We start from the raw sequence: 26,770 nt of genomic DNA on the forward strand, positions 1-26,770 counted from the left end.
GCCAGCCTTCCAGCAGGAATTTTCTTTGTCTTGAGGTTACAAAAATTGACTATTAACTCATGAAAACTGTCGACTCTCCCTGGCCTGTCAGGAGTTGTCAGCCCCCTGTGCTCACAGTGCTCATTTTATCTCTGCTCTTTGTTTTTAACAAACTCACTCCTTTCTGCAATACTCTGAGTCTGGAAATTCTTTTCCAACCTGTGCTTGGACTGCCTCTACATAAATTATTTTGCATACATATTCATAACTCTTTGTATTAATACTGAATACAGTCCTAATTGCTGCCTTAACCTAGATGTCCAACTTTTTCCCCTCCCCAGACAACTAAAAGACAGAATACCAGGAACTGTATTTTTCTAATGAGCATGCTTACCATTTTATATTTATAAATTTTAAGGATGCTGTGTATATAATAAAATCCAAAGTCATTTTCACATCCTATTGATCTATATCTATTTTTAAATATACAATAACAACAGTAAAACTAGTGGCCAATATTCTCTTTTTTAGATTTTGTCTAAGTATTCAAAGATTATGTATCAAATAACTCAGTTTAACATCTAACCTATTTTAAGTTACCTAAGGATCTTCCCAGTAGCTCAGCTGGTAAAAGAATCCACCTGCAATGCAGGAGAGCCCGGTTTGATTCCTGGGCCAGGAAGATCCTCTGGAGAAGGAATAGGCTACCCACACCAGCATTCCTGGGGTTTCTCTGGTGGTTCAGATGGTAAAGAATCCACCTGCAATGCAGGAGATCTGGGTTCAGTCCTTGGGTTGGGAAGATCCCCTGGAAAAGGGAACGGCTACCCACTCCAGTATTTTGGCCAGGAGAATTCCATGGACAGAGGAGCCTGGCAGGCTACAGTCCATGGAGTTGCAAAGAGTCAGACATGACTAAGCAACTTTCACTTCAAGGATCTAAAAATTACAATTTTAGTTAAGTACAAAGTTCTTAAGAATTTTCATATTATAGAAATATAATAAACCTTTTAAAGATGCCTACCATTATAATTTTACCTAGTTAAAATAATGGTTCTAATAATAATAGTTCTAAATTTTTGTAATGTTATACAATCCACAGAAATAAAAACTATAATGCTACCTCACTTGGCCCATAAAACCAATGCAAAAATATAGAAAGTTTAAATCATGAGATGTTCAATACTCTTGTATAATCTAGAATATTGTATTGGCAGTAATTTCATATATTCAAGTCAGGAAAAGATAATTGTTTTTCAGTCCTTTAAACCAGTATGACTAATTCACTCTAATTTATCTAATGATTCATCTATTTATCAGAAATATTGTATGAAAACTTTTTATATAAGTATATAAATTTCAGGCCTTCCCTGGTGGCTCAAACGGTAAAGAATCCACCTACAATAGAGGAGACTGGGGTTGGGAAAATCCGCTAGAGAAGGGAATGGCTACCCACTCCAGTATTCTTGTCTGGAGAATTCCATGGGCAGAGCAGGGCTATAGCCCTGGTGGTTTATAGTCCATGGGGTCGCAAAGAGTCAGATACAACTGAGCGACTAACACTTCACTTTTATATAATGTTCATATTCATAAATAAAATTATAAAACTCTTTAAATCCTGTTTCAGAGCCCTTCATCTTGGAAACAAGACTTCTTTCTCTTGTAGTTTTAACCAGAAGTGTCTCTTAAAAGCAATTTTAAAGAAAAGAAACAAAAACAGTTTCATTATTTTTCTTTCCATTTTAGAAATTCTTCATTAGATATTGCCAGACTGAGCACACGATGACAAAATAATCATTTTCACCAATTAATCTTTAATGTTTCCCTAGGGAGGGAAAAAGAAGAGGAACAAAGTGGAAAAATGAGAGGAAGCTTTAGTCAAATACAAAATTAACATTAAAAGACTAATTATCTTTACTTAATTAAACAGATGGGAAAACTTAGATTCAGCAAAAGTTATTTTGACATACATGCACAGGGGAGAGGGAGGAAGGGAGGGACAGAGAGAGAGAGACAGAGGGAGAGGATCATTATAATTGATTTAAACATTAATTCAGGTCCCTTGACCATTTGATTCGCATGATTAAAAAGCCAGTACTTGTTAATACTTGTGTAGTAATGATAGGGAGGGAACCTCATATTAAACAAAGTAATCTTTTTCTTTTAGATAAATAAGACCTCCTTCTGAGGTGTTCTGAAGGGAAGAAGAAAAAGAAGGTGAGACAGAAGAGAGGGAAATGGACGAACACAGGACGAGGAAAGTAGAAGAATAAAGGACATTATATTCAAATTATGATTTGAAAGGATTTAGAAAATATGGTTTTCCTTCTTTTTCATTTTCCCCTTGCCTTTGCCAAGGAATCTTTCAAGGAGGCGATTTCATAATCCCTGGAATATATTCTGGAAGTTTCCTCTTGCCTTAAAATGTAGATGGCTGTATGTTTCGTATGTTGCTGCTTTTTTGCTTCAAAGTGCCTCCCAAAAGGAACGATTTTGTTCATATCAAAAGTTCTCCCAAAGTAACCATTAAAATTCTAAATAATCCTTCTATCATTTAGAAAGTTAAGATTACGCACTTTGATTTTAGTACAAATACAGATAAGATGCAGGAGTTCAGCAGAGAGGGAGTGCGGAAGTAGACTAAAGATAAACTGGCAACAGTAAGTCAGATTTTATTTACTGGGTATCTTGGGGCCCTCCCCTACAACAAGAGCTAGACTTCCAATGGACAAACTAAAACAGCAGCAAGTAAGTTCTGATAAGATTTTCTTAAGTGACCTGAGACAGTTTTTCCAAAGGATGTTAGTCTGAAGAGAAATCTTCTGAATATACAAAACTTCTCATCTTCATCCTTATGAATTTCCACTTACAGATGCACAATGAAGAAATGACAAGGACAAACAGTAGTGTTGTCAGTAATAATGCAGATTTCTGCCCAAAATAAGTTTTTCAGGCTGATCAATCAATGGATTTTTAAAGAGTTTCTTATTGTTAGATATTACTCTCAGACTTAACAAACTAAACTTAGCATTTGCATTTGGAGTGTCTGATTTAAAAAAAAAAAAAAAAAAGAAATCAGAGTTCAAACCATATATGAACTTACCTCACCATTGTCATTGAAAGACCCTGTGCAGGAGGTTCAAAGGACCTCAGAAAAACACGCTGTTTCCAAGTTGGTCAGATTTTGATGGGACCTCCAAAACAGTCAAATATTGGCTCCTTTAAAATACTTCCAAAATTACCTGTTGATAAAGCAAAACTGAGTTTTTTGCTTACTGCAGGAAGGGAGAATACTATTTTGATAGTCTTAGCAGTCTTCAAAGGGAAGTCAGAGGTACAATCTTTATGAGCTTCAGGGATCTAGTTTAAGATGAGTTTCAAAACAGGGGATCTGAATGGCAATAGGCAAAATTTTTATTACATAATATTTTTTGATTGGACAAAGGGAGGTGAGAGTTTAGAAGTGAATCTTTCACAATCTTCTGCATTTTTGGTCTAATGGTCTGCTCTTCCCTACACAACCTCAATTGTTCAACAGCCTGTAACTTCTTTGATTTAAAATGGTTTTTCCTTTGTTAGAACTGGTAGTACTTACCACGTAATTTCACAATTGGTTGATTAAATGTTTGCTTGCCACTATACTGAATCCCTGTAGGATTAGGATTAGATTTAGTTCATTGTTCTTACAGTCAGCAGGTAACACCCTGTCTGGTTCTCAATAAATACTCAAGTCACTGTTGCCCATGAGTGGAGAAAAACACACAAATATGCTGACTAAGCTGATTCTCAATTTATGGACATGACCTCAAATGAATCTTTAATCAAGGAGGACTATTAATATTCTTTCCCAGTTTACTCGTCTGTTAGCTTTTCTCTTCAACTCCCTAACACACAACCCCCCTCCACCGCTGCACCAATCTCCACGCTCCCCTAAGGGTCTTGCTTCTTATTTCACTGAGAAAACTGAAGCAATAAGAACAGAATTTCCACAGATTTTCACTTGTACCCACCCACTAGCATCTTGACCCATGTAGTCTGTCTGGTCATCATCCATCCATAGATGAGGTACCCATGCTTCTTCAAGCAGAGCAAGTACTTCTCAATCTTGCAGTTCCCTCTTAACTGCATGATTCTTCATGCTATCTGCCTGATTAACAATCTTACTCTTTCTAAAAATTTGCTTACATCTTCCTTAATGAAGCTCACTCTGCTTACCCTATTTAAAACTGAAATTCTCTCCACACTGAACCCTTTCTCTGCTCCATTTTCATCCCATATTACTTATCAATCTAACATAGAAGTACTTTATACACATATATAATACATATAAGTACATATAATAGACACATACTGTTTATTATTTATTGTGTATCACCCTCTACGGGAATATAAACTCCCAAAAGGCAGGCAATCTGTTTTCTTAAATAAATGAATGTCCATCTTTAAGATGTTAGGATGTTCTTATAGAACATAAATATGAAAAACACAAGAGTTTCTAAAAGCAATTACAGATGTAATAGGCATAGCCAGAAAAATATTATACAATTTTATGAATATTACAGTACCCAATAAATTACCCTATCGCCTCCACTGGATTGCCATATCTATTTTCAAAAAATCTGTGATGCTTAATTTTTCACTCAGATTTTAGGAAAGCATTTTGATTCAACAGGCTACTTTAATAGATCATTTAAATGAGACTTCTAAACACGCTAAGCAAAATGTAAAATCTTAGCCTAGCCCTGTATAATTGCTATTACTTAACCTGTCTTTTATCTTTCAAACCTATTATTTCCCCAGCTTCTTAAATTCCCTGAATCCTAAAGTTCTCACCACAATGAACCTACAACCACCCCCTAAATGGGCTATATAAGTCCTACTTGCTCCTTGAATCTGATACATCTGCAATTTAACCTCATGTCCATAGCCTGCCATGAAAGATCCAGCCTAAAAATCCTACCCTGAAAAGATCACTTGCTTTTCTAGACTGTGTAGCAAAACTAATGTAGAATGGTATTGGTCAGACTTTGGTACCAATAAGAGCTTTATCAGTTAATAGTTATGTAACAACCTTAAGCAAATTATTGAATTCTGAATTTCAGTTCTCCAATTTGTGGGAGACACTATTAGTGGCTTAAACAATATTCAATAAATTCTTTCTCTCTTACAAAACCAAAATTTTTCTTGGGGTGGTAATGGGCCCTTTAAAAAGAGCTGTATTTCCTAGAATCCTTTGTAACAAGGGTAATCATACAGTGGTTTTTTGTTTGTTTTTTTTTCATACAGTGGTTTTAACCAACAAGTTGAAAGTGGAAGTTGCTTTTCCTTCTGATAATGATCTTTGGATCACTCACTCAGACGTTTCCTATTTCAGTCTTCCTGTCTTTAGTTCAGTTCAGTCACTCAGTCGTGTCCAACTCTTTGCAAACCCATGGACTGCAGCACACCAGACTTCCCTGTCATCAACTCCAAAGCTTGCTCAATTCATGTCCATCGAGTTGGTGATGCCATCCAACTATTTCATACTCTGTCGTCCCCTTCTCCTCCTGCCACCAATCTTTCCCAGCATCAGGGTCTTTTCCAATGAGTCAGTTCTTCACATCAGGTCTTAAGACAGTTCTTCCTGTCTTAATGTTGATCATTGCTGGAGGTGGAGCAACCACCTCTGGTCAGTCTGGTTAGACTGCCTTTGGACTTGGTTTCATAGGAAAAATAAAACCAAACTCTTTTGATTAAGCCAGCATAATGATGTCTCTGTTGTGAGTAGCCAAAGGTGCTCCCTAACAGATACACTATCTTGAAAGGAAGGAAAATGCTTACATTTCAGGATTTTAAAGCTCATTATTAGTAAGATTAATTATAAAAATTAACACATATTGAGCAGCATGTATCAGATTCTGTTTCAGATCTTAACATGGGTTAACTCACTAAATCCTCATAACAATCCAGTTAGGTAGCTATGACTAATACTCCTTCAGATTAAAAAAAATGAAAAACTTAAAGTCTCAGTAATTTGTCCAGCTAGTAAAGAGGAAGTAGGATTCAAATCCTAGCACATGCTATTAACCACAAGTCGAAGCTCTAATAATAAGAAGTCACTTACTTTATCCCAGGCAAAATGCCAAGTGCTTTAACCAAAAAAAAAAAAATGCATAAATAAATAAAGCATAAGTACATAGCTTAGTTGGTAAAGAATCCCCCTGCAATGTAGGAGACCTCAGTTCAATTCCTGGGTCGGGAAGATCCCCTAGAGAAGGGATAAGCTACCCACTCCAGGATTCTTGGGCTTCCCTTGTGGCTCAGCTGGTAAAGAATCCACCTACAATGTGGGAGACCTGGGTTTGATCCCTGGGTTGGGAAGATCCCCTGGAGAAGGGAAATGCTACCCACTCCAGTATTCTGGCCTGGAGAATTCCATGGACTGTATAGTCCATGGGGTCGCAGAGTCAGACACGACTGAGTGACTTTCACTTTCACAATGTCTAGTGCTCATTAAAATGTCAGTTCTGTTCCTTGTAAGTAATGTCTTCTTCCTCTGAATTATTATAATTTTATCTGTATTCCTATTATCCAGAAAAACATCTACTTCTGCTTCACTGACTACACTAAAGCCTTTGACTGTGTGAATCACAATAAACTGTGGAAAATTCTCAAAGAGATGGGAATAAATACCAGACCACCTTACCTGCCTCCTGAGAAACGTATGCAGGTCAAGAAGCAACAGAACTGGACACAGAACAACAGACTGGCTCAAATTTGGGAAAGGAGCACGTCAAGGCTGTTACTTTGTGACCCTGCTTATTTAACTTATATGCAGAGTACAACATGCAAAAGTCCAGGCTAGATGAATCACAAGCTGGAATCAAGACTGCCAGGAGAACAATCAACAATCTCAGATATGCAAATGATACCACCCTAATGGCAGAAAGCAAGGAGGAACTAAAGAGTCTCTTGATGAAGGTAAAAGAAGAGAATGAAAAATGTGGTTTAAAACTCAACATTCCAAAAACTAAGATCATAGCATTCAGTCCCATCACTTCATGGCAAAGATGGGGGAAAATATGGAAGCAGTGACAGATTTTATTTTCTTCACTGAAGATGGTGACTGCAGCCATGAAATTAAAAGACATTTGCTTCTTGGAAGAAAAGCTATGACAAATCTAGATAGAGTATTAAAAAGCAGAGACATCACTTTGCCAACATGGTCCATATAGTCAAAGCTATGGTTTTTCCAACACTTATGTACAGATGTGAGAGCTGGACCACAAAGGCGGCTGAGCGTTGAAGAACTGATGTTTTTGAACTGTGGGGAAAAGACTCTGGAAAGTCCTTTGGACAGCATGGAGATCAAATTAGACAATCCTAAAGGAAATCAACCCTGACTATTCACTGGAAGGACTGATGCTGAAGCTGAAGCTCCAATACTCTGGCCACCTGATGCAAACAGCCAACTCACTGGAAAAGACCCTGATGTTGGGAAAGATCGAAGGCAGGAGGAAAAGGGGACGAAGAAGATAAGATGGCTGGATGGCATCACCAACTCAATGGACATGAGTTTTAGCAAGTTCTGGGATATGGTGAAGGACAGGGAAGCCTGGCGTGCTTCAGTCCATGGGGTTGCAAAGAACTGGACACAACTTAGGTCCTGAACAACAACAATTCCTATTATCAAATTTACCATTTTCTATATTGTATAAAGTTAAATATCTCATGTAACAGACACTTATTTTCCTCGATGGAAACTTTTAAATCATTCCTTTTGGTATCCTACATGGCACCTACCTCTGTCAGTGATGGTACACACAAAGTTGAATCATCACGATTGGTACAGTCACAACAGTGAGGATTGGAAACTATACCCTCAAAGGTGGTTGCTATCCAAACATGCAGTTCTTGGAAATTACTTTAGATCAATCAAAATTACTTTATATCCACAGCTTCTTCTAAACATATCCCTTGACATGCCCCTGCCCACCAGAGAGACAAGGCCCAGCTCCACCCATCAGGGGGCAGGGATCAGTCCCTCCCACCAGAAAGCCTGCTCAAGTCTTTTGGACCAGCCTCACCCACCGGGGGCAGACATCACAAACAAGAAGAACTACAGTCCTGCAGCCTGTGGATCACAAACATAGGAAGTCAAACAAAATGAGGCAGAGAAGGACTATGTTTCAGAAGAAGGAACAATATAAAACACCACAAGAATAACTAAGTGAAGTGGAGATAGAAAATCCACTTGAAAAAGAATTCAGGGTAATGAGAACAAAGAGATTCAAGTTATTGGAAAAAGAATAGAGGCACACCAAGAAGATACAAGAAATACAAGATAAAAGATTTAAAAAAATAAATAAACTGCTGAACAAGTACAATAACTGACATGAAAAGCACACTAGAAGGACTCAGTAGCAGAATAAATGAGACAGAAGGACAGATACGTGAGCTGGAAGACAGAATAGTGGAAATCAGCAACAGAGAACAGAACAAAGAATAAAAAGAAATGAGGACAGTTTAAGAGACCTCTAGGGTAGTGTTGAGCACATCAACATTCACATTATAGAGGTCCCAACAAGAGAAAAGAGAAAGGGCCTGAGAAAATATTTGAAGGTGTCATAGCTGAAAAGTTCCCTAATATGGGAAAGGAAAGAGTAGCCCAAGTCCAGGAAGCACAGAGATTCCCATACAGGATAAAGCTAAGGAGGAACACATCAAATTGATGAAAATTAAAGACAGAGAGAATAAAAGCAACAAGGGGAAAGTAACAAATACAAGGGAATTGCTATAAGGTTATCAGCTGATTTTTCAGCAGAAACTCTGCTGGCCAGAAGGAAGTGGCACAATATATTTAAAGTGATGAAACATTAAAACCCACAATCAAGAATACTCTACCCAGCAAGACTCTCATTCAGATGTGACAGAAAAATGTTTTACAGACAAGATAAGAGGATTCAGCACCAGAAAACCAGCTTTATAACAAATGCTAAAGAAACTTCTCTAGGTAGAAAAGGCCACAACTAGAAATAAGAAAATTATGAATGAGAAAGTTCTCCAGTAAAAGCAAACATACAACAAAGGTAAGAAAACCAAATAATCATCTCAATAATTCCAGAAAAAGTACTTGATATAATCAAATATCCATTCTTAATAAAAACTCTCAGGAAGCCCAGATCAGAAAGAATCTTACTCAATTTGATAAAGGACTTATGCAAAAATTATGGTATTAGAGTTAATGGTAAAAGATAAGAAACAAAGTAAGTACGACCACTCCAGTCACTTACAATCACAATTGTACTTCAGGTTCTAGCCAGTGTAATAGTTGAGAAAAAGAAATAAAAGTCATCCAGATTGGAAAGGAAGATATAAAACAACATGACTGTCTATGTAGAAAATCTGATAGACTCTACCAAAAAATTATTAGAACACGTGAGTTTAATAAGGTTGCAAGATATAAAGTCCATATAAAAAAAACAACTGTTATCTGCATACTAAAGCAAAAATCAGATACTAAAAATTAAAAACACCACCATTCATAAAGACTTAGTGATAAATCTGACAAAACATATGTCAAATTTCTACACTGAAAACTCTAATACATTGCGGAGAAAAATTAAGAGTCAATATTAAGATTTCAATTACTCCCAAACTCAACAGTATATTCTATATAATTCCAATCAAAATTCTATCAGGTTTTTTGTTTGCTTGTTTTTTAAGAAATTGACAAGGTGACTCTAAAACTCACATGAAAAACCAAACAGCCAAAACAAAATTGAAAAAGAATAAGGTTTAGGGATTTACACTATCTGACTTCAAGACTTTTTTTTTTTTTCCAGTTCTATTTTCACCCTTTATGGGGAATACAGAGCAATATTACAGTCTTGGATCATTAAATGAACAAATGTGGCTGATACAGTATTGACAAGCAGACCTGAATTCTGGGATTAAGTGGTTTTCCTGAAGTGGGTAGGAGCAAAAACAGGTGCGAGATCTTCTTAAGAGAACCACATTATTCAGCCGCCAAAGGGTGTTTTGTCTTCAACTCATTAATGGCTGGAAGGAGTGCCAGTCCTGGTCAACCATCCATGATCTTCATCACAGCAAACTGGAATCTCTAGTTTTTCAAATTAGTTGTAGATAGAAGAGTAAATGCCTCTAGACTGACTTATAAATTGATCTGGGTGACTATTAAAGTGTCCTCCGTTTGTAAACTAGCAAAATCTTCAGTGTGATTGTTGGAGCAAAGAGCCTTTCATGTGCTCCCAGTTATTATATAGAGCACAGAGGCTCGTGTTAGTCCTGCTAGACCACCTCGTGCTACCCCTCGAAGACCACCTGTACATTTATACAACATGCCTGTCGTGGTTCCAGCTGCTACTGTGTTAAGGTCATCTTCTGCACCTCTTGTTTTCTCAATGATGACACCAAATGCTCTATAAAGCAATGCCAGAGAACCTAGGGTATTAGCCCAAAGTTCCCCTTGCCTAGTCACCATACTCAAGATCCTGAAGAAAGTCACCATACTCAAAAGTCCTGAAGCAGACTCTGTGTCTGCTCCCAGACTAGAACTAAGCAGCCGAAGTGAATGCTTAGCACACTCTCAAGGAAGCACAGCTCTGCCCTCACCAGTGCCAGACACCACCGGAACAGTGATGAAGGCAACTGGAGAAGAAGACAGAACATTCCTCTCCCAGCAGTTTAACACTGTTACAGGAACGGTTCTGTCCCGACAGCTGACTGCTGCTGGGATCAAGACTTATTATAGGGACTTCCTGGTGGTCCAGTGGTTAAGACTCCACACTCCCAATGCAGGGAGCATGGGTTCGATCCTTGGTCAGGGAACTAGATCCCACATGCTGCAACTGAGACCTGGGCGCAGTCAAAAAAAAAAAAAAAAAAAGACTTACTATAAACATACAGTAATCAAGACAGTATGGTACTGGGTGTCAAAATAGACCAGAGATTTTCAGTCTTGGTACTATTCACATTTTGGGCCTGACAATTTTTGCTGTGGAATCTGTCCTAGGTACTGTATGAAGCTGGGCAGTATATCTACGAGAAACCAGTGGTATCTTCCTTGTTTCGACAACTAAAGTTGTCTTCAAACTTTGCCACATGTTCCCTAGAGACAAAATTGCCCCAGTTGAGACCACTGAGATAGGAGATAAACAATAGATCAGTGGAAGGGAACAGAGAGTCTAGAAACTGACATGTGTATATATATACATATATATATACACACACATACATAGAGAGTGGATTTTTATCAAAGGGATAAAGTCAGTTCAATGGGGAAAGTATAATTCTTTCAAAAAATGATGCTGGAACAAATCAATACTCAAATGCTCAAATGAATCACTCTAAGCTCTGTACTTGTATACAGAAATTAACTCAAAATGAATCACAGATCTAAATTTAAACCCAAAGTTATAAAATTTTCAGAAGAAAACATAGAAGAAAATCTAAACTTGGGTTAGGCAAAGATCTCTTAGATACAACACGAAAATATAATCCTTAAAGAAAAAAAAAGATAAATTAGATATCAAAATTAAGAACTTCAAAAAAAAAAAAAGAAAAAAAAATTAAGAACTTCTGCCTTTCAAATGATTCTGAGAGTAAAAACATAAACTATACATCAGGTGAAAAGACATATTAAATCATGTTTCTAGTAATGGACTTGTATCTAGGATATACTTTTTAAACCTCTATAAGAAAACAATTCAATTTAAAAACAGGTGAACGATTCAGACACTGAAAGAAGAAATACAGATGGCAAATGCAACATGAAAAGATGCTGAATAGTATTAGTCACTAGAGAAATGAAAATTAAAACGATAATGAGCTACTACTACACACCTACTAACAATGCCTAAAATGTAAAAGCCTGTTCATACCAAGTGTTGACTACAATATACAGCACCTGGAACTCTCATACACTGCAAATTGGAATGTAAAATGGTACAATCACTTTGGAAAATCACTTGAGAGTTTCTTAAAAAGTTAAATTTATACCTACCATATGACGCAGCCATTCCACTCCTATAGATATTTAACCCAAAGAAATGAAAGCATAAGTCCATACAAAGACTTACACAAATGTTCATAGCAGCTTTATTTGTAATAGCCAAGAACTGTAAACAATCTAAATGTCCCATCAACAGCTGGATGGATAAACAATTTATGGCGAATTTACACAATGGAATACTACTCAGCATTAAAAAGGAATGAACTATTCATACATCTTGTGACACAGATGAACCTTAGAATAACCATTCTGAGTGACAAAAGTCAGGTTTTAAAAAGGCTCATACTATATGATTTCATTTTTATAAACTAGTAGATGTAATAAATTGACCTCTAGTGACAGAAAGCAGGATAGTAACTGTTGGGGATGGGGTGGGGCAGGTAGGAGTGGAGGCAGGAAGAAGTGGGAATGGATTACCAAGGGGCACTAAAAACCTTTTGGGGGTGATAGATATATTCCTTATCTTGACTGTGGTGATGGTTTCAAAGATGTATATATACATCAAAACTTACCTAAATGTGTGCAGTTTATTATATGTCAATTACCCACTTCAACAGAGATAGTTAAAAAATAAAAACTCTTGCCGGTATCTGACTCCCACTCTGTCCTTTGGTTTTAAAATTCTTTTTTTAATTGAGATATAACTGACATATAACATTTAAGGTATATAATGTGTTAATCTGATAATTTATATATTGCAATATGATTACCACTATAGTTTTAGCTAACACCTCTACTATGTCTACTAATTATTTCTTTTTTGTAGTGAGAATAATTAAGATCTACTCTGAGCAACTCTGATATATATAACACATTATTGTTGACTATAGTCACCGTGCAGTAAGTACATCAGATCTCCAGGACTTATATAACTACTAGTTGCAAATCTGCACTATTAAGCAACATCTCCCCTGCGCTTATACTCATATCTCATTCTCAAACATTTTCCATACTAATCATAGTTTAGTTCTCTCAGAAATCAATTTTCCATTAACAAATGTGATTTTTTTTAAAGTTCTTATTTTATTCCTTAAGTTTTAAAAATTCAGTCAGCAATGAACATTTATATTACAGAATATAGCTAATTTGTATGTGGTGAAAGTATACTAGGCTTTGTCATCACCACTAAATTAATCGAGTAGAATTACAGATATTTAGATAAAAATAGTACATTATTTAAGATGTCTAAAGCCTAATCAGTTGATGGGGAAGAGTCAATGCAGTCCCTCTTTGGAGAGAATAAGATACTCTATGATCCTGAAAAACAGGCAAGAGTGGAATAAAGGGGAAAAAAGAAAGAAAGAAAAAAAGCCAAGAGGGAAAAAAAATTAATGATCCCTCCCTTTTAAATCATATATTCTTGTTATTACTCCAAAAATATAAAACTGTACTTGAAGATGTTATAATGCCAAAAAATACGGGGGTGGGTGGGGGGCGGGGAGGAAGAACTATTTATACCTTATTACATGCATTGTTTTAAAAGGCTGAGAGTTGGCTAAGTTGAGAGCATTAAATACATATATATTCCCTAACATAATGATAATAGGAATTACTGGTAGTTATGCTTTAAAATGTTCAGGTTCCAAATTGAACATAAATCTCTAGCCAATATTTTCAGGTATTAATGTGTTTATTTAGCATCTTCAAGATGAACAAAATTACCACGATGCCCAGGAAATGTATAAAAAGAAAATTAACAAATGTAAGAAAAAAATAACACAAGATTTTCTAATGAAAAAAATTACATTATAATAAGGACACTAAACATTAAGTTACTATATTTATATATATACACACACACATATATATACCCACATTTTAAACTTTTTAAAAAAGCTGGTATAAAATTAAACTGCATCTTTCTCATATTCACATGATTAAGTATGTATTTTGACAGGATATAAAGATGGAACACATATGGCTAGGCCTCAAGATTAGAAACTCTAATGCAGGACCATATCATCAAGTCTATTTTCTATTACTTTCATGACTTTTAGGAAACATTTACCTTGTATAAGACATAAAAGCTTTTTAAGTATGTTAACCACTTACATAGAAAATTGAGGGAAAGACCCACCATGGCTGTGTTTATCTGTAATTCACTGTAGCATATATAATGTTCACTTGGAGGCTTGGAACATGATAACCACAATGAAGAAACAAGCTCAGCTGTAATAATGAATTCTGACTGCTTATTTTGAACACCAAACTTTCTACTACAGATATTACACCTTGTAATACATGACACAAAAGAACATATATCAAACTTTGCTGTAGAGCTGTTAGAGGAGAATGCCAAATACAGATACTAAAAACTCTATGTGCTGTGTTTAATACCCTGTGTATTTAAAAATTAACTGAATATTGAAAATATGTAAACATACTTTGTAAAAAGCAATGCTAAGCACCTTTAAAATAAAATACTGATATACTGTAACTGAACATGCATTTAGAGGACAAATGAATTTCTAAAAACTAATTTAGAAAGCATTTTTAAAGAGCTACTCATTAAAATACTTACATGAAAATATTGATAGTTCCAGTTCCTACCTAAAAACCAAAAGAGTATATAATTAGGGATTTAAACCTTCATGCTCTTTTTTTTCTTTCTCTTTTTGTTTGTGGGGAGGATGTACTGCAACTTTTTGTTCTCATGAAAAAAATGTCAGAAGAGACAGTCGCATAGAATGAAGTGAGAAATGTTTTTAAACTATGTTTTGTTCTTTTTCAGGAGCCAAAGTCTGGATCCTCTACCATCTCTCATCCTCCTAGGTAACTGACTAGAGTCTGTACCTTAACAAGCATTTCTCCTTAACAACTCAACATCAAAAAGCAAGGAATGTCTCCAAAGGAATATAGCTCAAGAAACTATAATTATCTATTGTCATTAGTGAAAAGTAAAGATCTATTATTTGAAATACTGAAAAAAGTTTCCATTTTTATGAAATAACAAATGAAAAGAATATTACCCACAATGCAATATTAAACTATAAATTAATTTGGACATATGCCCATTAAGTACACACAAAGAAAAATCTGGGTTTGAGGTAACTAAGAGTTGTGTTCAGCTTAGCATTGACTTCACACACATGCACACACAACATAGATTTGGCAGCCTGCCCCTATAAATGCTGACATCAAGTATTTTCGATTCTCAGGAAAAGGAAAAGCAATTCTTATTTTAAAAAATCATGAAAAAAATCATGTATGTAACTGAATATTAAGTTTGCATTAAATAGAGGTATAAATAATAAATTTTATGTTAAATAGGGCTTAAATATAAAGAGCAAGGAATTTTAGAATTCTATCTACTTCTAAGATAACAGTGCTTTATACTGAGATACATGTTGTGTACCTGAAACAATTAAAGTGAATTAAGAATGTGAGACTGGACTTAGAAAAGCCAAAAAGACTCATATTCATATAAAGTACTAAAGTTAAATTTCATATGCTGCATGCTTTGAATATTAAACACTAATATGCATTGGAAATCATTATTTTTTTAATGAAAATTTAAATATATCCACAAAAGGTCTCTTGGGGGGGGTGGGAGAAGGCTTTAGGTTGATTTCTTGATAGCTGTAATTGACATTTCTAATTTACCAACCTTCCAGAAAAGAGAAGCTTATAATGAATATACTGATTAGTATGTATTTAGTATTTGAAGTAAATATGCTTATTCAACAAGCAAATATAACACACTAGTTGTTTTAAAGTTTTAAATATGAGCTAAATTTTAAACTATAAATCTTTACCTTGAAAGATTACCATCTTTCAAATACCATCAATTTATTAAGAACTCTGGCACAGAAAAATAAGTACAACTCAAATTCTTCTCTAACCAGAGCTGATTCTTTAATACAAAATAGGAAAAAAATCTTCTGCTGATATCAAAAAATTCCCCTGATTATCTATAAACACCAGGGAATTCTATTATTCTTTCTGAATTCTCTCCATTTCTACATTTTTCAACCCATAAGTAGTATTTTTAACTATAACACCGTATAAATCCATGCAAAAAGCATTTATTTCTCTTGCTTATTTGACTCAAGTTAAAATTCTCAGTACTTAACCATGACACAGTAAATTTCTATGAGATGACCATTGGTATACTACTTGTTTCTAGTTATGGCAGAAGTTAAAATGCAACTACATAGTTTTCACAGATGTGAATGTTGGGCTTAATATTATGATGCAAAATCTGTTGTTTTTCTTTCCAAATGAGACAGACTCCAGATATTCTCTTGTTATTAATTTAAAATTTTTCTTCATAACTTTAAAGTTCTTCTAAAACTTAAAAAAATCATCACACACACACATATATACTCACATACTGTTTTTGATGTTCTTTTTTAAGAACCAAAATTAGATATTTTCAAAGGATGAATTAGATAACTATTTGTGTTCAGACTATATCACTGTGGATAAGTTCAGATGATCTTCTGAAATACTGGCCTTATATGATAATTAAAAAGTATAAGAATTATATAAAATAAGAGTAAAATATCTCTTAAGGTAAAAATAGGGAGTTAGCAACAAATGTCAGTTTTAAATTAAAGCTGCTCATTGACCCAGTCTTCAGTCCACTTATCACAACGTTGTGCTTTGATAACATTCACCTTCTTTTTCTATGACATCAGAAGTCACCAGAGTTGTAAATTCTGAAAAGCTTCAATAATTTATGTAGCAGATAATTTCTTACAGTCCAAATTTGGTTTTGCTTCCAGAGACAATGCTGGTTCTTTGGGTTCTTGCTTAACTTGGTTCACAGAAATGGTACCTTCTGAATTTTCTTCAACTTTAAAACCAAACATAAAAGAAAAACCCTAATGGTTAATATAATTTATAATACTGGAATCTTAAGAATTATATGAATTTAGAAGCAAAGCACAAAAACAGTATTTTGCTAAAAGAATCAAGTAATTTAGAAAATCAATTGGTGTATTTGAGAACTCAGTGCTTCTGACATCTTAATGGTCATTCACACTAAATTCCTTCAGGATGAAAAAAAAAAGAAACCAAGAAAACTGCAAAGTTATTCTCTTCCAAAGATACTCCGACCAAAAAGCAGTCCATAATTTGATGAAATTATGAGGAATATCTCATAGTTAAACTTAACTGTCTTTAAATACTTGTGTGCTCAAAAGTCAGGAAGCCTCTCATTATTTGAAAATGTTTTTTGTTGTTTTCTTTTTTACAAACATCAAGCATATACTACAAATCACTGATGTGTTACCATTCATATGGTTTTCATACATGTTCATATATTTTAAAAAAATGTTCTCTCCATAAAGAAACTGTACTACATAAGTACTTCAGGAAAAAATGCCACATCTTAAATGATAGCTCTGATTTAACTGCGCAGCTATGTGTTGCTTATCTGAAATATTACAGAATGTATAACCATTCTGATTTCAAAGTGCTTATGAACAAATTAATGTAAATGCAGCAAACTAGCAACACTACTGACATCTGGCACCTAGGATACCTACGATAAAATCTTCCTCTTTCTCAGAAAACTATCAGCTTTTTTTCCCTACCAATTCTCCAGAAAATATCGGCTTTTCAGTTGCTACAGGGAACCAAAGTTAAGGGGATTCTACTTGGTCAGAAGTTCACTGAACAAACCTAATGACTGTCACATATGGGTTAGAGTTTAGCTTATGCCATATCAAGAAAACCAATGCAGGATAGATTTGAGTAATCCTGAGAATTCATATTTAGGTGACATAGTCTCTCAGATCATGATCTAACTTGATACATCATGCAAGTTCAGATCCAAAGAGGGTCTCTTTTAAGGCAATTTAAACTACAGCTCCCAGAAATACCCTGGCACAACAGAGGGAGGCAGCATCTTGGAATGGGAAGATGCTTTGGAGGCAGACAGATCTGGCTTAAAATGTCCTCTCTGTCACTTACTACATGTGATTTTAAGTCAATTATGTAAACCTCCCAGAGCTTGGCCTCCCCATCTGCAGAATGGGAACATCGCTGGCTAGTTCGTGGAGCATTTGTGAGGATCACTTCATGTATATTCCTTGCCCCTCTCTTCCTCTATGCTTCCTAGAGACAACTACTACAGCCCCCTGGATAAATTTTCTTAAAAGTAATAAATTTAAAAGACAATGATTCTTTTCTGGAAGGAACTATTTCATACATAGAGGGAAAATATATGTCCTAAGGATAATTTCTAAGAAGACTTTTTTTTCTTCAAAGCAAACTGCAAATCTCTTTCCACAAAAATGTGCAATCCAGAACAATTTGTGGCATACATCAGGTAGGAATTCACAGAGTTTATCACTATGTTGACTGGGTTCATTCCAGAGTGAAGGTAACATTAAACCCAAGTCCTCAAGTCTTCCTAATTCCCTTTTAATTTCCATAGAACTCAACATGTAAGTTTACAACTCAAAATCCTTTTTAACCTTTACATCTGCAAACTTCACCCCATTTTTGTGTGTTGCAACTTTTCTATGATAACCTTTACACTGAATAGTTTTTAATTTATCTAATTCTTGATCATGTATACAAAAATGACCTTCCTGATTTCACATCACCACAGATTTGCCATGTAAAACTAGGTAGGTTAGGGAATGAATAATCTGGATAAAGAAAAAAATTTGTTTACAAGTTATTAAACTCGTGCTCACAAAACTTCTTTTTCTTCTGGTTTTATTTATATATTATATAACCACTGAGTAAAAAACAATAGTTTTTTTTTCTCTAGTGTAATACTGATGATAGTCCATAAAGGTTAAAAAAAAAAACATAATGTGATTTTAACTTACTAAGAACTGGCGGGCTGTCTATAATCTGTATTGGTATGGTCTGCACATTTCCCAATAGAATCCGATGAACATTTCCTTCCAGAGTCTCCGTATCTTCAACATCTTCAACTTCTACCAGCTGATCCACTGCAACCAGATTTTGATCTGGTCCTGGAAGGTTACTCATGGTAGAAGAAATACTACTGTTTGGGGTTAGAGGTGTATCTGTTTGAAGGCAATGAGTCTGACCAAGCAGTAGAGAATTATTATTCATTACAGCACTTCCTACTGAATCCAGAAGTCTTGAAGGACTGGAGGAGGGGTGGTTATTTACTGATATTAGAGCTGGTGATCCATCAGAAGTGAATCTTGGTTGTAACTGCAAACCCTTTTGAAACAAAAAGAGTTATATCAAATGTTTGAATTTACTGTGTATGTTTTTTGCTTTGAATGTATTATTCTTTTGACCCAAACTTAGAATAAAAGCTAAGAGCACAGTTACTAACAAATATTAAGTGAGGACAGAAACAAGAACCAAAGGAAAACTTCACTAGTAAATTTTATTGCATTCATAATTCAATTCAAACTTTTCCAAAACATATTTTTTAAATTATCATTTTAAATCAAGTCACAAAAAAAGTCAGAAAATTAATGATAAAAACATCATTGATCATGTTCATAATTCCCTAACAATTCTGTAAAATCCCAAAGAAAAGAAGAGAGACTGAGGAAGAAAGAGAAGGGCCTCAAATTTGGTATTACGTTGGATACTGACCTGCAGGTGTGTGAATATTTTTGGCTGAAATGAACAAAGGGAGGAGAGCAAGTGGGCTGGTTCAGGAGACAAAGAATTCCTTGTCTGACTTGTTTCCACTTTGCTGGAAACTGATTCTCCTTGTGAATTACCTAAATTATATGAAAAATAATTAAAATAATTTTTATGGCTACACTTTATTAGAACCTTTACTGGCAGAAATGGAATAGGAAATAAAGTCAAAGAACTTTAAGAAGTTATCTAGTTATCTAGTCTACTATTTCTAAAACCAGGTAGTTCATCAGAATCACTAAAAACACTTTAAAAAAATATAAACTCCTATATTCAACCTCCAGTAATTTTAATTCAGCACAGCTAGGATGGGTTGGAAGAAACTATTTTTTTTTTCCTTGAAAGACTTTATACCTGTAGTTCTAACCTAATCCATTTTTCATGCTGTAATACTGGGCTTACACTTCTTCAGATATGGAGCACCTACTGAGTTTCTCAGTTACAAAGACGAAACTTAATTCATCTTTGGTAGCCCTAGTGCCTAGGACAATGCCTAGCATAAAGCAGGTCTTCAATAATAATAGTATTAAATTTATTTCAATAACTCATTTAGGAATAAATGAATAGGAGTGAAAATTTCTTTTCTAAATATCTAAATTTTTAAGGTAATTGTCCTTAGGGAATTTGAGTCCTCCTCATGTAATTCTTATATGTTAACCCAAATATATTCATCTTTTTAAGTCAATCAAAAACAAATTATCAATAATTATTTAATGGGACTTCCCTGGTGGTCCAGTGGTTAAGGTGCTATGTTTCCAATGCAGGGGGCACAGGTTTGATCCCTAGTTAGGGAACTAAGATCCCACATCCTGCATGGTGCAGCCAAAAAAAACCTACCAAACAAAAAACAACTGTTTATTGCTTCTATACTGCATAATGCACCCACGTAACTGAGTAATTTTAAAAAATGGCCCTACTGTCAGACAAGGATGGATTTAAGTACTGGTTTTTCTCTGACAACATGTTAAATGTCAACATGCCATTTTCTAAACTTCAGTTTCCTCATCTGTAAATTCAGGATAAGAGAATTTTTCTCAAAGGACTACCGAGAGAATTAACAGTACTCTCACATTTCTAGGCTTCTTCATTTCTAACTGTCCCACCTCAATTTGCTGCAGTCTCCCACCACTATGAGCATGCCCTAAATCTAGCGATAAATAAATCATTTCACATGTAAAATGTGGAATAAATAATCATTCCAGATGTAAAATCTCTAATTCAAACATCCCATTCTCTGACCACAACATCTATTCTTCCAGGGATTTTTCTCAGGTGAAGTGAAAGATGCTCAGTCGTGTCTGACTCTTTGCGACCCCACGAACTATACAGTCCATGGAATTCTCCAGGCCAGAATACTGGAGTGGGTAGCCTTTCCCTTCTCCAGGGGATCTTCCCAACTCAGGGATCCAATGCAGGTCTCCCGCATTGTAGGCGGATTCTTTACCAGCTGAGCCACAAGGAAAGCCTGTGGCTTTTCTCAGGTACTCCACTACCATTGTACTTCAACTTCATGTGAACCTTCAGTTAATTGATTCTTCAGTTTTCTTCTGATCCATCAATGTCTTTCTTAATAAAATTCTCTCCCACCCAGCTTAGAGGACTGGGTATATAATTTTAGTTACTTTCTTGGAAATGCCTTAAATTCCCTTTCCTCTCTGTCCCTTGGTCATCACACTCGATAAAATCCTAGTTCTGGATGAAAGTATCTTCCAGGGCCTAGATACATGTAATGCTGACTGCCACTGAAGAAGAAACTCTCTGCCACTAATAATACCAATTCATGACAATCAACCATAGTAGGACCTTCATGTATAGGACAATCTTACAATGTTTCACTCATTCTGTATTAGGGATAATATTTAATCTCCATTTTCCTCAAATCTTGGCCACTTTCTGAGATCCTTTCTCCTCCTTTTTATTGTTCAGCTGCTCAGTCATGTCCCACTCTTTGCGACCCCATGGACTGCAGCATGCCAGGCTTCCCTGCCCATCACCAACTCCCAGAGCTTGCTCAAACTCATGTCCATTGAGTTGGTGATGCCATCCAACCATCTCATCCTGTTGTCACCTTCTCCTCCTGCCTTTAATCTTTCCCAGAATCAGGGTCTTCTCTAATGAGTCAGCTCTTCACATCAGATAGCCAAAGTATTGGAGCTTCAGCTTCAGCATCAGTCCTTCCAATGAATATTCAGGATTGATTTCCTTTAGGATTGATTGATCTCCTTGCTGTCCAAGGGACTCTCAAGAGTCTTCTCCAACTTTTTTGAACCACAATTCAAAAGCATCAATTCTTTGGTGCTTAGCCTTCTTTATGGTTGAATTCACATCTGTACATTACTACTGGAAAACCATAGCTTTGACTATACGGACCTTTGTCGGCAAAGTAATGTCTCTGCTTTTTAATACACTGTCTAGGTTTGCCATAGCTTTTCTTCCAAGAAGCAGGTGTCTGTTAATTTCATGGCTGCAGTCACCATCTGCAGTGATTTTGCAGCCCCCCAAAATAAGTCTCTCACTGTTTCCCCATCCATTTGCCATGAAGTGATGGGACTGGATGCACTCTCACTTGAAGAGAAAACAGAAGCCATAAACTTTTCATCACCATAGCTATCAAGTACCTTCCTCTTTACCTACCTGTTAGGTCTCTCCTTTCCTAGCATACTTTCCTCCAACCCCGTACCATAGCAAACTTTTTGAAAAAGCTGTCCACACTATCTACACTTCTTCATTTCCTGTTCACTCTTAAGTCATTCCAATAAGGCTTCCTCCCAGTTCACCTCACTGAAACGACTCTGGTACTCACGCTTCTGCAGACTCGATCTCAGGATCTCCTCTGCCCAGCAACCAATACTCTACTCTTACGCCAGTGCTGCTGAGCTCGGTAAATGCCACTATCAATGAGCTGTTCATGGAAAAAACTCAAGAGTCATCCCAGATCATTCCCACTCCTTCACCTCTCACACCTATTCAATCAATAACCAGTTTCTAAGATAACTCTGGTGATGTCCATGTGTAAAGCCTTCTCCTGTGTTGTTGGAGCAGGGTGTTTGCTATGATCAGCACTTTTCCTAGCAAAACTCTGTTAGCCTTTGCCCTGCTTCATTCTGTACTCCAAGGTCAAATTTGCCTGTTACTCCAGGTGTTTCTTGACTTCTTACCTTTGCATTCCAGTCCCCTATAACGAAAAGGACATCATTTTTGGGTATTAGTTCTAAAAGCTCTTGTAGGTCTTCATAGAACTGTTCAGCTTCTTCAGCATTATTGGTCTGGGCACAGAATTGGATTACTGTGATACTGAATGGCTTGCCTTAGAAAATGAACAGAGATCATTCTGTTGTTTTTGAGATTGCATCCAAAAACTGCATTTCAGACTCTTGTTGACTATGATGGCTATTCCATTTCTTCTAAGGGATTCTTGCTCACAGTAGTAGATATAAGGGTCATCTGAGTTAAATTCACCCATTCCAGTCCATTTTAGTTCGTTGATTCCTAAAATGCCGATGTTCACTCTTGCCATCTCCTTTTTGACCACTTTCAATTTGCCTTGATTCAACGACTTTACATTACAGGTCCCTATGCAATACTATTCTTTATAGCATCAGACTTTACTTCCATCATTAGTCACATCCACAACTGAGCACTGTTTTTCCTTTGGCTTCATCTCTTCTGCCTTTCTGGAGTCATTTCTCTACTCTTCTCCAGTAGCATATTGGGCACCTACCAACCTGGGGAGTTCATCTTTCAGTGTCCTATCTTTTTGCCTTTTCATTCTGTTCATGGGGTTCTCAAGGCAAGAATACTAAAGTGGTTTGCCATTCCCTTCTCCAGTGGACCACATTTTGTCAGAACTCTCCACCATGACCCCGAAGGTCTTGAGTGGCCCTATATGTCATGGCTCATAGTTCCATTAAGTTAGATAAGGCTGTCGTCCATGCAATCAGATTGGTTAGTTTTCTGCCATTGTGGTTTTCAGTCTGTCTGCCCTCTGATGGAGAAAGATAAGAGGTTTATGGAAGCCTCCTGACTGGAGGGACTGACTGAGGAGGAAACTGTGTCTTGTTCTGATGGGCGAGGCCATGCTCAGTAAATCTTTAATACAATTATCTGTTGAAGGGCAGGGCTGTGTTCCCTCCTTATTATTTGACCTGAGGCCAAACTATGGTAGAGATAATGAAGATAATGGCAACCACCTTCAAAAGGTTCCATGCACCCAGTGCCCTGAAGATGGAGAAGCTCTATACAGTCAGCAAAAATAAGACCAGGAGCTGACTGTGGCTCAGATCATGAACTCCTTATTGACAAATTCAGACTTACATCGAAGAAGGTAGGGAAAACCACTAGACCATTCAGGTAGGACCTAAATCAAATCCCTTAAGATTATACAGTGGAAGTGACAAATAGATTCCAGGGATTAGATCTGATAGACAGAGTCCCTGAAGAACTATGGATGGAGGTTCGTGACACTGTACAGGAGGCAGTGATCAAGACTATCCCTAAGAAAAGGAAATGCAAAAAGGCAAAACGGTTGTCTGACAAGGCCTTACAGACAATGGAGAAAAGAAGAGAAGCAAAAGGCAAAGGAAGAAAGGAAAGATATACCCATTTGAATGCAGAGTTCCACAGAACAGCAAGGAGAGATAAGAAAGTCTTCCTCGGTGATCAATGCAAAGAAATAGAGGAAAACAATAGAATGGGAAAGACTAGAGATCTCTTCAAGAAGATTAGAGATACCAAGGGAACTTTTCATGCAAAGATGGGCACAATAAGGGACAGAAATGGTATGGACCTAACAGAAGCAGAAGATATCAAAAAGAGGTGGCAAGAATACACAGGAGAACTATACAAAAAAGATCTTTACGACCCAGATAATCACGTGAGTGTGATCACTCACCTAGAGCCAGAAATCCTGGAATGTGAAGTCAAGTGTGCCTTAGGAAGCATTACTAGGACCAAAGTTAGTGGAGGTGATAGAATTCCAGTTGAGCCATTTCAAATCCTAAAAGATGATGCTGTGAAAATGCTGCACTCAACATGCCAGCAAATTTGGAAAACTCAGCAGGACTGGAAAAGGTCAGTTTTCAAACCAATCTCAAAGAAAGGCAATGCCAAACAATACTCAAACTATCACACAGTTGCACTCATCTTACTCGCTAGCAAAGTAATGCTCAAGATTCTCCAAGCCAGGATTCAACAGTACATGAACCGTGAATTTTCAGATATTCAAACTGGATTTAGAAAAGGCAGAGGAACCAGAGATCAAATAGCCAACATCCGTTGGATCATCGAAAAAGCGAGAGAGTTCCAGAAAAACATCTACTTCTGCTTTATTGACTATGCCAAAGACTTTGACTGTGTGGATCACAACAAACTGTGGAAAATTCTTGAAGAGATGGGAATACCAGATCACCTGACCTGCCTCCTGAGAAATCTGTCTGCAAGTCAAGAAGCAACAGTTAGAACTGGACTTGGAACAACAGCCTCTTTCCAAATCGGGAAAGGAGTACATCAAGGCTATATATTGTCACCCTGCTTATTTAACTTACATGCAGAGTACTTCATGAGAAATGCTGGACTGGATAAAGCACAAGCTGGAATCAAGAGTGCCAGGAGAAATATCAATAACCTCAGAATTGCAGATGACACACCTGATGTGAAGAGCTGACTCACTGGAAAAGACCCTGATGCTTGAAGGTCTGAGGAGGCGTGAGAAGAAGGGGATGACAGAGGATGAGATGGTTGGATGGCTTCACTGACTCATTGGACATGAGTTTGAGTAAACTGCAGGAGTTGGTGATAGACAGGGAGACCTGGCATGCTGCAGTCCATGAGGTTGCAAAGAGTCAGACAAGACTGAGCGACAGAACTGAACTGAAGATAACTCTTAAATGTGCCTAATTCTTGTATAAATGTCACCAACTGCAAACAACACCACTATCACCTTTCATTTGGATAGGTGAAAGGGCCTCCTAAATTCATTATGCTTATTCAGTTTTATCTCCAACCACTGTCTCTATTTAAGACCACTTAAGCATTAAGTTCCTTGGACATGGCATCCTCTTTCTTGCTTAGCCTTCGAACATGCTATTCCTTTGATTAGTAAATTCCTATTCATTATTCAGTTCTCAGTTTAAAATTCACTTTATCTACTACTATATATAAAATGGATAACTAACCATAACCTACTGTATAGCACAGGGAACTTTACTCAGTGCTCTGTGGTGACCTAAATGGGAAGGAAATCCAAAAAACAGAGGATATGTGCATACATACAGTTGATACACTTTGCTGGACAGCAGAAACTAACAGCCGTTTTAAAGCAACTGTCCTCTAATTTAAAAAAGTAAAAATAAAAGTCACTTTCTCAAATGTCCCTTCCCTACTCTCTGGACTAAGTTACATATCTATATCACTGTTCGCACACAGTTTGCACAGTACTATCATGGTAATACTGTCAACTCTCTCTCATAGCAATACTATTACTATTCATTATAGTAATTAATTAGAATATATTGTAGTCTTTTTCCCTTCCTAAAATTTAAATTCAATGAAGCAAGAAACTTACTTTTCTATGCTCAGCATTTATCACACTGAATTAAATATACACAGAACAAATGAATAATTCCAAAGAATTTGCAAGCTATTCTATAAGCAAAGTAACTCTTAAAGATCAATAGCCAAAGAATAAAAAAAATTTTATTCTATATATTATTAATTTATTTTAAAGTATTTATTTAGGTGTTACATTTTTAGAAGCCACTATGATAAGAACTAGGTATATTAATTTGATTAAAATATGATTCTCAGCTCCTCCTCACTATGGGGGATGCCAACACCCTTTCTCTCTGGGTGTATATCTCTGCCATGCCCCTCTATCTTAACTAAACTAACCATCTCTCTGTCCCACTTTTTGTTCTATGTCTCTGGTAATAAACTTTGTATTTGCATTTACAAAAAAAAACAATTCCAAAATCATAATGAAAGATATATATCCATAAACAAAGAATAGCATGTTAAATGCAGAGGTAAATAAAAAGGAGTGAATATCCAAATTTACATAGGGGGATAAAGTTAAGAAAGCACCTAAAGCCAAAGAAACTGCAAGTGGTGAGTGGAGTCTGCCACACAGAAGAGGAGAAAAGACATTTCTCGAAGAGAGAACAAAAGGGCTGAAATAAGCCTGGAATA

General features: G+C 36.2%; 1 protein-coding gene, 1 long non-coding RNA gene and 1 other non-coding gene across 15 annotated transcripts in view; 1 reads left to right on the top strand and 2 right to left on the bottom strand.

The window, feature by feature from the left end:
- Positions 1–5,264: 5,264 nt before the first annotated feature.
- On the top strand, positions 5,265–14,860 carry LOC136164984 (uncharacterized). Its single transcript, XR_010662435.1, has 3 exons — positions 5,265–9,047; positions 12,759–12,832; positions 14,724–14,860. It is a non-coding gene; the product is annotated as an uncharacterized lncRNA (long non-coding RNA).
- Positions 9,385–26,770, bottom strand: part of CARF (calcium responsive transcription factor) — a 57,616-nt gene continuing 40,230 nt past the window's right edge. For 8 of the 13 annotated variants that reach the window (XM_065930789.1, XM_065930785.1, XM_065930788.1 and 5 more), the window contains 3 exons: positions 19,535–19,665; positions 18,781–19,147; positions 13,600–16,790 (listed from right to left, as the gene is read on the bottom strand). In XM_065930789.1, the coding sequence (XP_065786861.1) occupies positions 16,672–16,790; positions 18,781–19,147; positions 19,535–19,665 (617 nt within the window). In that variant the 3' untranslated portion in view covers positions 13,600–16,671. Of the gene's footprint in view, positions 10,837–13,599; positions 16,791–18,780; positions 19,148–19,534; positions 19,666–26,770 lie in introns of those variants that run through there. The other 5 variants (XM_065930796.1, XM_065930795.1, XM_065930793.1 and 2 more) reach the window with 3 other exon arrangements.
- LOC136165764 (small nucleolar RNA SNORA74) lies at positions 10,514–10,715 on the bottom strand. The gene has a single exon (XR_010662746.1). It is a non-coding gene; the product is annotated as a small nucleolar RNA SNORA74 (small nucleolar RNA).

Source organism: Muntiacus reevesi, chromosome 3 (assembly GCF_963930625.1).
Source record: "Muntiacus reevesi chromosome 3, mMunRee1.1, whole genome shotgun sequence".
In the NCBI taxonomy this organism is placed as follows: Eukaryota; Metazoa; Chordata; class Mammalia; order Artiodactyla; family Cervidae; genus Muntiacus; species Muntiacus reevesi.